We start from the raw sequence: 13,148 nt of genomic DNA, 5'->3' as shown, positions 1-13,148 counted from the left end.
ACAATTTCATGATTTGACCTTGACCTTTGACCTTTGACCTTCAGCCGATTTCACCCAAAATCTTATCAAATCGTTGCCCCATCATACTTCATACTTGGACCAAGTTTGGTAAAATTCCAGTAAATATTACTCAAGTTATCGCGTAAACGAAAGCGGACGGACGTACGGACGTACGGACGTACGTACGGACGGACGGACAACCCGAAAACATAATGCCTCCGGCACCACTTCGTGGCGGGAGGCATAAAAATAATAATAATAAAAGGTTCACTATAGATTGAGATATCAGTCCAATAAGTAAACATGCCATTGCAACTTACAATTCACAGTCAAAATTCAAATTCTACTACAAAATTTGTTTTCCATTCTTATACTGTAGTAGCCTGAAGAAGTTTTTAGTATTCAAACCATGGAACAGCCAGAATATGTAAAGCCCACAGAAGTGCTGTATGGCAGGGACACAATACAGTCAACCTCACCTAAGACAAATCTATTTGGACTAACGAAATAGTTTCGACTCAGAGAAAATTTCGACTTATGAGGGATTAATTTCAATAGAATATAAAGAGAAGAGGACTTGAAAAGGCTTTCAACTTAGGCCATTATTCGACTTATGCGAGGTCGACTTAAGCAAGGTTGACTGTATTTGATATTGATCTTGGATCTGTACAGGTCTGTCATCTGGAACACTGAAAGAAATATATTTTAAAACCAGAACTTTTCATGTGCATGAACCTTTCACAAACTTTGCAAGTAGCCAAGATTCACGAAAGTGAAGTGCATGCAAAATTGTTTGTCTCATCAATGAAATGAATGCTGTGAAAAAAAGGCTGTCGGTTCAAATTCGTGAAAGTTTCATGCTGCGAATGTTTCCTGTTTTACAGTATGACGACCAAGAAATTTTAAAAAGGGCAATAAAAAAAAAAAAGATACACAGAGTACTGTCTTCTCACCACCACACAAGGACCTCTTCAAAGGACTGAAAATCCTTGATATTCTAAGCTACTGATGGCATATATGATATTAATGGACAATTTTTAAAAGAAATCCACAGGGTTACATTGAGGGCAACCACCATCCTTCCTGTACACTCTAAAAATATCAACACATGATGTCAATTACCATGAGTGAATGAACTTGAAAGAATATGGATTGTTCAGATGAGGGCACCTAATGTTTGTCCATTAATACTATCAAGTAATTACTGTATATATGTCAAATATCATGCAAGGACAAACTTCAAAAGAAATTAGAGAGTGTACATGTAGATGAGGGCAAACACAATACTTGTTTTACACCCGAGACCAACTCCTGGTATGATGGACAGTACATTACACACCACTGCACGCATGCCGGTACGAATCGGTCAGTGTTCCGGTCACTTTCAATGCCTTCTCAGTAACAATGGACCCTTGACCGATCTGGTATTAAGCGTTTGACCTTATACACCGGGTCATCTCTCACACGAGGAACAGCTCCCTCTAGTGGTGGAGAGTGGTCTGCCGCTCGACGAGCTTCTGAATGGTCACATGGCGTGAAGACACCTCTCCCTTTAGCCGATCCTTTTCCTCGAGGTGTTGGGCTAGCTGACAGCAGGCCCCTGTGAGTGCAAAGGTAAGCACACAGCCAAATTATGTTGTATCCAATATCCTGTTTGGGGTAAGATTCTACCAACATTTCATTGGCAATACTCATTTATTTACGTCAATGTGAGGCACTTTGTCAGTCAGTTACAACAATACTCAGAAGTTAGTGGGAAGACGAAAAAGGGAAAAGATATTAATTTTATTTAAAACAAAACAAGATAAGAAACACAAGATGTTTATCATTCAAACTTCATGTGCAATACACAGTACAGTAGTTAGGATAAAGGAGGAACAATGATATTCAATAAAAAGTAACAAAAATTGTTCTTCCACTAATAAATCTAATGCACACACTTATGTGAAAAAAAGCAAAATGATAGACACAGCACAAGTTTAAATAATGGCAGGTAAATGTATGATGAAAGACAAAATTATATCCAATAGGTTACTTCTAACACAGATGAATAAACACAGGCACACACACACTAAATGTTCAATATCCACAGCTCACGAAACCCTTCAATGACCTTTGTTCTGTGATTAAGACAGTTGTCCCTGATCTGACAATATATGAATGGAAACTGTGTAATCCTCTTAGCTACTATTGTCGCCAAATGGCCTCTGTTTAACACCGTTCCACAGCAGCGCTTTAAAGGGTTTCGAAAGCTGACATTGTTGCCGAGTTTCATGCACAGATTGTTGTGACTGTACATCATTATTTTAGTGGCTTAGGGGACCCAAGATATTGTCTGTTTAGGCAAGCAGTTTTACCCAATTGAGGATGGACTGATTTAGTTTCAACATGCTTTTTCCATAGACACCTGCCCAAGTATACCCGGAACTCGTCCTCAACGGGTTAAGTGACATCAGGACCCCATAACATCAAAAAGTTGCTAATTATTTCTACTCTTGCTGCAGTGATAAGTGACATAGTAATGAAATGGACCCAGAAGTTCAGTGTAACCCAAAATGGCCAACCCAGAGAGTGTACCACGTAGGCCTACACCAATGCTGCACACTGGCACTAGTCCAATGGTCCAGAACCAGTACAAATCACTGTTGGACCAGTAATTTTTTAGGGAATGGACTAGCAAAAAAAGGAAAAACTAGGTAACCTACTGGTCTGACAAACAGGTTGGACCAGTAGGAAAAAAAAATGGGTTAGTGTGCAGCCCTGCTTACACAATAGGCACCGTCAGACTGGCAAAAGATTGAGAAGCTTAAGATCGTGATATCTAAGTTTTGCCAGTTGACTGCAAACTCCCCGCAAAACTTCCGGCGAAAACTTCTTGCAAAATTTCTCACTCCAACTACGGATATTTCCCCCTATGCCATGACTGCCAAACTTCTTGATCTTTTGCCAGTGTGACCGATCGACAATAGATCGCGAAGACTTCACAATCTTAAACTTCTAGATCTTCAGCCAGTCTGACTGTGCCTGAAGTATCTTTTTTTTTTTCTTCTTCTTTTTTTTTTTGGGGGGGGGGAGGAGTTGCTTAAGAACATACTAAAGCTGTATGTGTACTATATAAAAATCTTAAATATCTATCTCTCAACATATCAGAAAATGGCATACCACAATAATAAAAGAATACTTCTAGCTTATTTGCTATCTGACAATAAGTGATACATATAATAAAAGTACTTCATGGCTGACTTTGGTTGGGCCATTAAACTACTGGTTAGGACCAGTAGACGAAGCAGAATTAACACTTGAAGCTCATAATCACAGGCCCTTCTATCAAGTTTGACATAACGGATAATATTACACAAAATACCTCAATACTTACTATTGACAGCCTCCTGAAGAGTTTGAAGATGGTCTTTTAAATCTGGTATCACCATGGTAACTACTGTGAATATAACAGACACGCAAAATATAAATATAATCTAAAGAAACAGAAATATTAATTTGCATTCAACTGTTAAAGTGAATATTGTAGGTATCTGAAAATTTATGAAAATGGTTTCAGTCTTTGCAACTGATTCAGATTTAATTTTAACATCAAAAATTGATTTAGATATGATGGGATATTTTAGGCCTCACAACCTCTCCACATGACACGACAGTTTCTTTTCACAAAGTTTGAATCCAACACCAATCAAACAATCAAATTATCACAATGAGCACTTAAAGGGAAAGTCCATTCTGATACTAGTAGCTTTGAATGAAAACAGAGAAGCAGTGAAAATTTGGGGGGAAATCAGACACACAATCAAAAGTGATGAGCTGATAAAGGTTAGAAAGTAAGACAAATTGGTTAACTCCATGTGATGTAGGTGTTGAGGCTCTCCATTTGTTTTGTAAACAAAATATCACTAATTTTAATTTTTCTCAAATATTCTGGAACAGATAAAAACTTATCTGCTGAGAAGGACAAGCAAAAATGTATCACTCTCATTCTAATTACAAGAACAGATCTGGATAAAAAAATTTCTCAAGAGAAAAATGAGAATTGTGATTTTTTTTTGTTAACAAACAAAATCGAGAGATGCTCAACATCTACAGTAAACATCTGAATGTCACACAGCGTTGCCAATTTGTCTTGCTCTTTAAACTTGAACAGGTAATAACTGTCTTTCAAATTTTCAGTGATCTACTCTTCTGATTTTTCTGTCTTATAAGAAATAACATTAATGTGAGGATGGAATTCCCTTTTAAAAGAGGGCCTACTAGATACTTGGATTTAACTCTGCAGAATAGAATCAGCATCAATCATCTTGATTGTTAAAGCTGGGCCAAGATTTTCCACAAGCTAGACACTGCACATGAGCTAACAAATCAAATGACCTATTAAATCAGCTTGATTTATTTAAATCTATTGATACTCACGCTGACTCTCTGCAAGATGTCTGACATTCCTCCACCTCTCATTCATCTCATGTCCATTCAGGTCACCTTCATCTCGTTTATCCGATTCCTGGAGCGCGACGAAAGGTCTGACGTTTGATGTTGTCAAGGCACTTGATTCCCTGTCACCATTGCTCCTGGTCTTTAACCTCTGTGGATCACAGTCGGTTTCAGCCTGGGATCTACTGGAGGCATGCATATGGCCATGGTAGGAGTCTGTATTGTCTTTAGGGACGTTTGCTAAATACTGGGGGTTGCTTTGGCAAGATAGCTTGGTACAATGCTTTGGCATAGCTTCTGTGGGTTTCCAATATTTCCTCCCGTTGGCACTCTTGGGGGTAAGGCCGGGCACGGGGTCAACTGTGTCAGGAATCCCAGCAGCCGGAGACCCGGGAATCCCCGCAGCCGGAGACCCATGCTTAGGCTGCTTCTCAGGCACTTGTTTGCTGTCCCTCGGATGGTCTCCACACTTTCCAAACAGGTATTTGGTGTAACTGCGACGAAGCTCCTGGCTCTGCAAGTCCAGCTGGGGGTCGCTCTGGCTGATATCCTGCCGGAGGAGTCTCCCCGACGACGATGCCCCCGAGAGCAGGGGGCTGCCGCTGCGGGAGCCCGGGTTGCTCTTGCTGACGCGGCTGCGGATGTTCTCCAAGAGCAGCTCTCGGCCCAGGTTATTGCTGTTGAAGTTGAGCAGCTGGTCCCGCATGTTGTCCCCGCCGGCCCGGCTCAGGCGGCGGGCGAGCTTGTGGAACTTGCGGAAGCAGGAGGGGTGACCCTGAGTCTGGGCGTGTATGAGGTCCGGGAGCTGGTTGAAGCCCTGCTGCACCGGCCCGCTGGTCAGGAACTTGGCGCAGATGTTGCAGGTTGTCAGCGCCTCCCCCGTGTCCTGGAGACAGATCTCACACTCAGTCCCATCCAGACTGATGCTGACAAAGCTGTCATCCTGGTCTGACAGCATCTTGGACTTTTCAACAGCCTCTACACTACGTCATATTGATACCTGTACAAAGATGATAATAAAAGAGTCAGTTATCTCAATACATATCTCATGTCTCCTGTTATATTTTCATTGCAACTGATTGACAAATTGCCTGTCAATAATGTTACATTTTCAATTTGCAACATGTCACATGGGTCGTTAGATTGTCACACATTGCACAATACCCATATCAGTGATTTTACAAAATTTCATCACTGTTTTATTTCCAGTTGTCACACCAATGGTTTAATGTTGTATCATCTCCATGCTACAAGTGTTGTAAGCCGGGTTAATGATGACACTGACAGTCTCCAGTACGTTGCATAGATTTTATTGAATAAATCAAACAGTCTCAGTCTGCCGATACATGTATAAACTCCGTTACTCCGTATTATACTCGTGCGTACATTCAATGCGCCAGTAAGACTAGACTCTATACAGAATAACAAATATAGTCGAACTTTTGATTATTCGACACCAAAGAGCTGGCAGAGACTATGTCCACGTCCATTTGTCTCACAAGTCAAAGTTAAAGTCAAGAATCAATTAAATCTGCGTCATCTTATCTCATGAAAATAAAAGTTGCGTTGTGCCCATGCCAACGATGCCAACCACACGCAAGCTGCGTCATTGGCATGAACACAACGCGCATCAACGCATTGACGCAACAATAACAGACCGCATATTTCCATTTACCACAAACTTCCCCGCGATTATATAACACAACCATGGGTTATATAATCCCAATTACATCATCATTTTCATAACATTGTACATAATAATACATAACAAAAAGTTCCCCGCTCTTCATGTCAAATCATTATACACTTTACAGCAATTCCATATAAGAGCGGATTAAACAGCAGATAATTACAAAAATATATTTCAGGAAAGCGTGCGTTCCCCGCTTTTCCAGTCAAATATAAAAACGTCGAAATACTACAAAATTGAACTTTTATGAAATCTGCCAAGAGCTGAAACTCTTGAACCTTCCAAATTTACAGTAAATCATACAAACTCATATTTGATACATGGCATAAACGTTCCGGGCCAAGAGAATAACACATCAATATGTTACAATTTTCTTCAGTTCCGCTTCAATGTATAAAGCTCAGTTGTTCCACATTGTCAGTTATGTATATATTCTCCGAGAAATGGTCCATATAAGCCCAGAATAACGTCAAACGTGCCGTAACAGAACATGTTCTGCGTCGTATATAAAACCATACATTAATGTCTGTAGTAGTTCAAATTTATATCGAGACGCAATACATAGACAAGTCTCTTAATTATACAACAACACGACAACTTCCCCGCGATTATATCATACGACCCGTATGATAATAATCTATTTTCTAAAAGTAATATATTTCTCAATTACTCAATATAACACATATCATGAAATATCACAGAATGTTAGAATTCACTACTAACAAAAATGAGCTTCCCCGCTTTATGTGTCATATCGTCACAGTCAACAATTTGCTCTTTGACAAAACTTCACACAAATCAAGGGATCATTCAAAGCATATGAATTCTCGACCAACTATTCTCATTATCAAAAGTTTCTGACTCACTGAACAACCACTAATATTGTCAGAATGCCATGTTGTTCAGCTTCCAACAAAACAATGAAAACAATGACTATAGTTCCTTCATTTTTCCACGTAGTAGTGATTTCAAATACTTTCTTATCACTATTTCAATATCTCATTAAAAACATCTTATCAATCACATATCAATTAAAACAACCATATTATATTGATAACCATTCTCGCATTGCATCTCTAAATTGGCATATAGTTCCTAATTCCAGTGCTACTTGAGATGGTATATACACAAGTTTCAACGGTAGTCATGAACGTATACTTATATACACTGTAAGCGAATCAAGTCACAACAAATTCCATGGACGGACAACGAATTTCTAACCTGCAGCGACCAAGCTTTCATGAAAATTCGGTCTCCAATTGGACTCCCAGGGCCCCCATACCGTTCCCTGAACATGACATCCATTCTTCCACACGTTACAGATAGGTATGCATGCCTCCCTTGTTATTACATCACTGACAACAATGTTACCATGAGTAATATTCCCCTCTTTTGAAATTGACCACTCCTTTGGCGCTACGTGAGTGCTTGGTGGCTGCACTTTTGCATGCTTTTGGACATCCTGACCTTCATGTGATAATTCGGGACCCCTCTTGGTACCCTCTCCCACAGGTTTTGCAATTAGAAGCACCCCAGCATCTAAATCCTTTGCATCAACCTGTTCATCACATGACTCATGTCCATGTCCCCCAGCATCAATTTCTGCACCACCCTCATCTACATCAACGCAACCCAGAATCTGCGATCCCCCATCCAAAAGAGTAGATATGGCATCCTCCTTCTCCTGTCCAGCTGTATCTGAGGAAAGATCTAGCTGCTGAGCAACCAAGTCAGTGAACATTCCTTGTGTTCCAGCATCAGCACTCCCAGTTTTCAACCCATCTCCCTCTAGCATACAGTCATCACGGAGAACTAATAGTGCTTCTCTCCTAAGCACTTCAAATCGGCATCCCCGATTTTTCATGTGCAAACGCCTCAACAAAATTCGTTCCCTCTCATCCCGTGTTCCACTGACAAACTGACTGGACAGAGCTTCATCTCTAAGCTGCCTCAGAGCCGCAGCTTCCTTCTCATCGTCTGCAGCATCTACCAATTTTGCATAAAGACGCATGAGAGCCGTACTGAAGCCTGCCAAGTCTTCATCATCACGTTGAACACGTTTATAGAACAAACACCGCAAATAGTGAGAATTCTCTCGACTAAAACACAGACGGAGAGCTTTTACAACCTCGGTAAAGCTCCTCCGCTTCTCATCCGACAGACAATAGCGAATCTCTTCTCTTGCTGGCCCTATGAGGTTGTTCACTAAAACTCTAGCCTTTTCCTCATCACTTAGACTGAAAGGCTCAACTGCGAGATTAAACATTTCCATCCAGTTAGAAAAAGGTGTTTCAGTGCCATCTTCACAATACCCACTAAACTTTTCAATTAGTGCATGGCCTAGAGCGAGATTTACACACAACCCTTTCATTGCCTGTCCAAATGATGTCAAAGAGAAATTATCAATTCGCACATCCTTATTTGAAACAAACTGTTCACACATGACTAATTACGCAGTTAAACTGACCAATTAAGACACGTCATTTTCAAACATGAAACGTAATGCCCAAATGGCATCATAGGTCCAAAATCTGCATGAAGTCCAATCGGTTAAACGAAAGTTCAGCATCATCCATTATTTCAGTTACCAAATACTTGCTCAGTGCGTGAGATGTCATATCGCAGATCTGTAACCGTCGATTTCGCATCCCGATTGATGTTCAGCCGCCCCCGACGCACGCCAGCGCACTCCGACGTCCACAGCAAAACTCCCGACGGACCATCAGCTCCAGTCTCCAGCCCACCATCGACGAGCCTGATCATCATGAAGCTGCCTCACAGAGTATAGTGCTGCTCTACCAGGGCTGATCAACGTAGATCGATCTACACCATCAAGATCAAGATCAAGATTACCCAGCACTCCTCCATACTCCTGTCTGCTACCAAAGTGTAGTCAAAACAGCAGGTCTCCTCGGAGCGAAACGTGGACCATTATTCCGTCATACTCGAGGCTGTTATTCGTCGATCAGGGTTCTTCAACTGGATGAAGTGGATCACTCCGTCAGGCTGTCATCATCCCACTCCTGACACCATTTGTTGTAAGCCGGGTTAATGATGACACTGACAGTCTCCAGTACGTTGCATAGATTTTATTGAATAAATCAAACAGTCTCAGTCTGCCGATACATGTATAAACTCCGTTACTCCGTATTATACTCGTGCGTACATTCAATGCGCCAGTAAGACTAGACTCTATACAGAATAACAAATATAGTCGAACTTTTGATTATTCGACACCAAAGAGCTGGCAGAGACTATGTCCACGTCCATTTGTCTCACAAGTCAAAGTTAAAGTCAAGAATCAATTAAATCTGCGTCATCTTATCTCATGAAAATAAAAGTTGCGTTGTGCCCATGCCAACGATGCCAACCACACGCAAGCTGCGTCATTGGCATGAACACAACGCGCATCAACGCATTGACGCAACAATAACAGACCGCATATTTCCATTTACCACACAAGTTTGTGTCATGCACTGTGTAGCTCAAACAAAATAAAGTTAGCCTACGTATGCTACATTACTGTCAACGAACTTTTGATCTTTCTCTAAATAAAGCCACAGAAAAACATTTACACACACACACACACACACACAATTACGTATCAGTAATCATCATCCAGTAATTGGTGATAATGCAATGTTCATATTCACAATAATACCTTTAAAAAGTTACCCTATGCTCTCTACATTGTAAAACCATATACTGTAGGCCTACTCACGTTTCAGACACACTTGTCAGCTTTTATCTGCATGACTTATCTTTATTTGTTCTTAGATAAGTTCTGTCACAGCTATCCCCCTGGTTTACTGGGCTACTGTTTACACTCTTGTGTAATGGTTCTCGATCAAACAGTAAGCACATGCCTAATGGCCAAGAACAAACAAACTTGAAAGTAGTCTTTTTGCTGATACCCAGACAAGCAACACAGGCAATTCCTATTTTTTACAATCTTTTCTGATAAAAAAAAAAAATGTCAATCACTCTACATAGTAGTTGAAGCATAAGCACAAAAGATTGTGTAGGGGTAAACAAATGTACACTTACATGTAGGACAGCTAAAGCCATCTTTAGACATTAAACACATGTGTGATCTGTTTCATTGCAGCAGCATACACTTACACAAAGCACATGCTTTAATTAATGCTCAATCCATTCAATTCCTGTTGCAAATATCTCATTTTTCTGAAATTAGATTATAACATAATTTCCAATCATTCACCATAAAGATACATCCAGATGGGACAAAGCAAGACTTATTCTTTCAAAATATCACTTTGTGAAGTGGTATTTGGTACCACATTTGGTTTTGCCTCTAGATCTACTAAGTTGTCAAAAAATGTCTTCAAAATGCTGTACTCTATGCAAGGAACACATACCACGATGGCTTTGTTACTCAGTTTTTATGTCTGCAAAAAAAGAAGCCATACTATTATCTAAAGATAGATAATCTGTCAAGCCGAGATTGTAGCCTGTAGTGGCTGAAACGAGTGATCATATTGTGGAGGACTTGAACTACTATGACAAAAATATATTTGAACGTGTTCACAAGTATAACCTCCAAAAAATTACTTCATGAAAGTGATCGGTTGTGACAAACACAAAGAAAAAATACACACAGAAGGAAGGACACAACTTGTGCCTCCGCAAGGCATGTTTATGAGCATACAAGTATAAATGCACACGATGAGTAGCAATCTAATCTGGAACTGGTACTCATTATTTCTGCATGCACTCGACAATGATGTTTATTGCAATAATGTTATCATTTATGGCCTACAAATGACATTATGGAGAAAATGAAGCATGCAAGAATAATCATTCTGTAACCCAAAATATCAATTAGAGTTATTTTGCTTCAATCAGTATGAGTAAATTACCACAGTACGAGGCAGCTTCCAATCTAATCTTGCGGAGAATTTTCCCTTGACCAAGACACCTTCCTTGTGGTAACTCACTTTTACTCGGTGTCACATCACAGTGACTCCATAAATTCTTTTGTTGGAAGAGTGCTTTGTGGAGGAGCTGAGCATGTGTGTGAGAATAGAACGTACTGGTAGTGGTACCAAATGCAGTGAAATGCCTGAATACCGCTTTGAAACAAAGCATTAATATCACTCAGTTATCAGCTAGACCGAAAAGTGTCAAACTGTGCAGGTCCTGGGTTGACACTTGTGGAAATAAATGGGCTGCCACCATGAATTTGAACTTAAACGGAGAAGCAAAACAAACATCCGCACAGAACTGACTACGTAACGGAGACCCTCACTCGCTCCCGGTAGCTAGGTAGGCTATTGTACTCTCACTTGCCCTAAGAGTAATGTTGGCTTCACAAACGTACTGCCGAAGCTTTGTCACACAGCTAGCTATCGACTCCAGTCATTAGGTTCGAGTCAAGACTCTACCTCGTAACTGCTGGTACTAGCTTTGGGCTAATATCCACGTTTATCTTACCTTGAAGGTGGTTATATCAGCATATCATCAGGCTCGATTGTGAAGACTGTTAGATTAGCGCAGCCCTTTTCTAGATTCTAGCCCTACTTTATTACATCAAGAACACTCTCTCGTCCACGAACTGCACTCGGTTTACTTATGCATTCTGGAGCAGCGCATACAAACAATGCGGCAGCAGCGAGCAGTGCAGCAGTACAGTAGTAGGATAATACTTGCGTACTCGATGTGAGGTCAACGGCCTTTTGTAATGTTTACACCGTGACGTGCCACGATCCCATCAACAAAAATTATTTTAGCCTCGTAGTGTCTCTTGTTCCCCTCATAGTTTGTGAGTATGATAGAGGTATGAAAGGAAAACTGACAGTAATATGGTAATTATTGATGTTATAATCATATTAATTATTATCATATTTACTACCAGCGATAGGCTTACTTCTAATTACAGGCCTATTTATTATGTATAGTGATGGTGATGATAATAATAAAAATAATATTGATAATAATAATAATAATAATAATAATAATAATAATAAACAGAGGTAAGGTGACTCCAAATAGTAGGCCTATATCACCGAAAGTAGTCAGAGTATATTATTTTGTTATCATATTTGGGATCAAGATTTCAAACAGAAGGAGGAAGGAAGTCATGGGGGTGGGCGCGATGTTTTGGAGGGATCGTACAGTACCAAGTAGGGCCGCGATGTCACTGTAAGTTGACTGCTTTGTGATGTCACAATGATGATTGCTTTGTTGAATTCGTTACATTTCACAGTGTGACCGGAAGCAGCGCGCGATGATAATCTTATTTTGTTTTGTGTTGTCACAATTGCTTTCCTAGCATTGGAAATTGTTACATTTCACCTAGAAGCAACGCGCGATGCCAGAATTGCTTTGTGATGTCACAATTACTTTGTTACATTTAACCAAGATCGTATCAAGCAGACACGCTGCAGCGCTCTGTCAGAATTGCTTTGTGATGTCACAATTAATTTATTACATTTTACAAAGTGATCGTAAGAAGCAGCGCAGCTCCATGTCAGAATCGCTTTGTGATGTCACAACTGCTTTGAGATATCATTTCACAGTGTACACTATTTTGACAATGCCACCATAAAGAATGAAGTCATTTCGCAAAACAGTACTCCACTGAGTGTTAAACATGCCGACATTCTGACATTGCTGAAAATGCACGTAGGCCTACCTAAAATCACGTGATTTCAGAAGCTCTTCCATCTATCGATAAAATATATTCTTAATCCAAAATGTGATATACAAAATAAACTTTGCCTCGTGAGTTTTCTGGATAAAACAGAGGGGCACAGCATAATATACTATTTACTGAGAGGCACATCCCCTCAGTAAAGTAAGCCTATTTCTGGAAGCACCAAGCCCCGTAATTTTAATCAGAAATTCGACACTCGGAATGGTTTTGTTTTTTAGGGATCAAAAATTTAATCAAGAGAAGGGAAAATATGAGGCGAAAATCGTGTGGTGGATGCGATATTGTGGATGCCTTCCTACCGTGACCATAATATGACGAATGGGCGGTGATGTTACGATATTGTTT

The 13,148-nt window shown here is 40.2% G+C and overlaps 1 protein-coding gene across 1 annotated transcript; it reads right to left on the bottom strand.

The window, feature by feature from the left end:
• Nucleotides 1-740: 740 nt before the first annotated feature.
• Nucleotides 741-11,700, bottom strand: LOC140229528 (uncharacterized). The gene is made up of 4 exons (XM_072309776.1): nt 11,582-11,700; nt 4,420-5,437; nt 3,377-3,439; nt 741-1,600 (listed from the first exon to the last, which is right to left on the bottom strand). The coding sequence occupies exons 2-4, from the start codon at nt 5,393-5,395 to the stop codon at nt 1,482-1,484; spliced, it is 1,158 nt and encodes a 385-aa protein (XP_072165877.1). The 5' UTR covers nt 5,396-5,437; nt 11,582-11,700; the 3' UTR covers nt 741-1,481.
• Between the last annotated feature and the right edge of the window lie 1,448 nt (nt 11,701-13,148).

Source organism: Diadema setosum, chromosome 6 (assembly GCF_964275005.1).
Source record: "Diadema setosum chromosome 6, eeDiaSeto1, whole genome shotgun sequence".
Classification (NCBI taxonomy): domain Eukaryota; kingdom Metazoa; phylum Echinodermata; class Echinoidea; order Diadematoida; family Diadematidae; genus Diadema; species Diadema setosum.
This window is presented reverse-complemented; position numbering and strand designations above follow the sequence as displayed.

Excerpts from the sequence above, each read along its gene's own strand:
- LOC140229528 (XM_072309776.1), bottom strand. The coding sequence starts at position 5,395 with ATGCTGTCAGACCAGGATGACAGCTTTGTCAGCATCAGTCTGGATGGG. Across the intron at positions 3,440-4,419 it reads ACATCTTGCAGAGAGTCAGC|TAGTTACCATGGTGATACCA; the intron begins GTGAGTATCAAT and ends TTATATTCACAG. Across the intron at positions 1,601-3,376 it reads TCTTCAGGAGGCTGTCAATA|GGGCCTGCTGTCAGCTAGCC; the intron begins GTAAGTATTGAG and ends TTGCACTCACAG.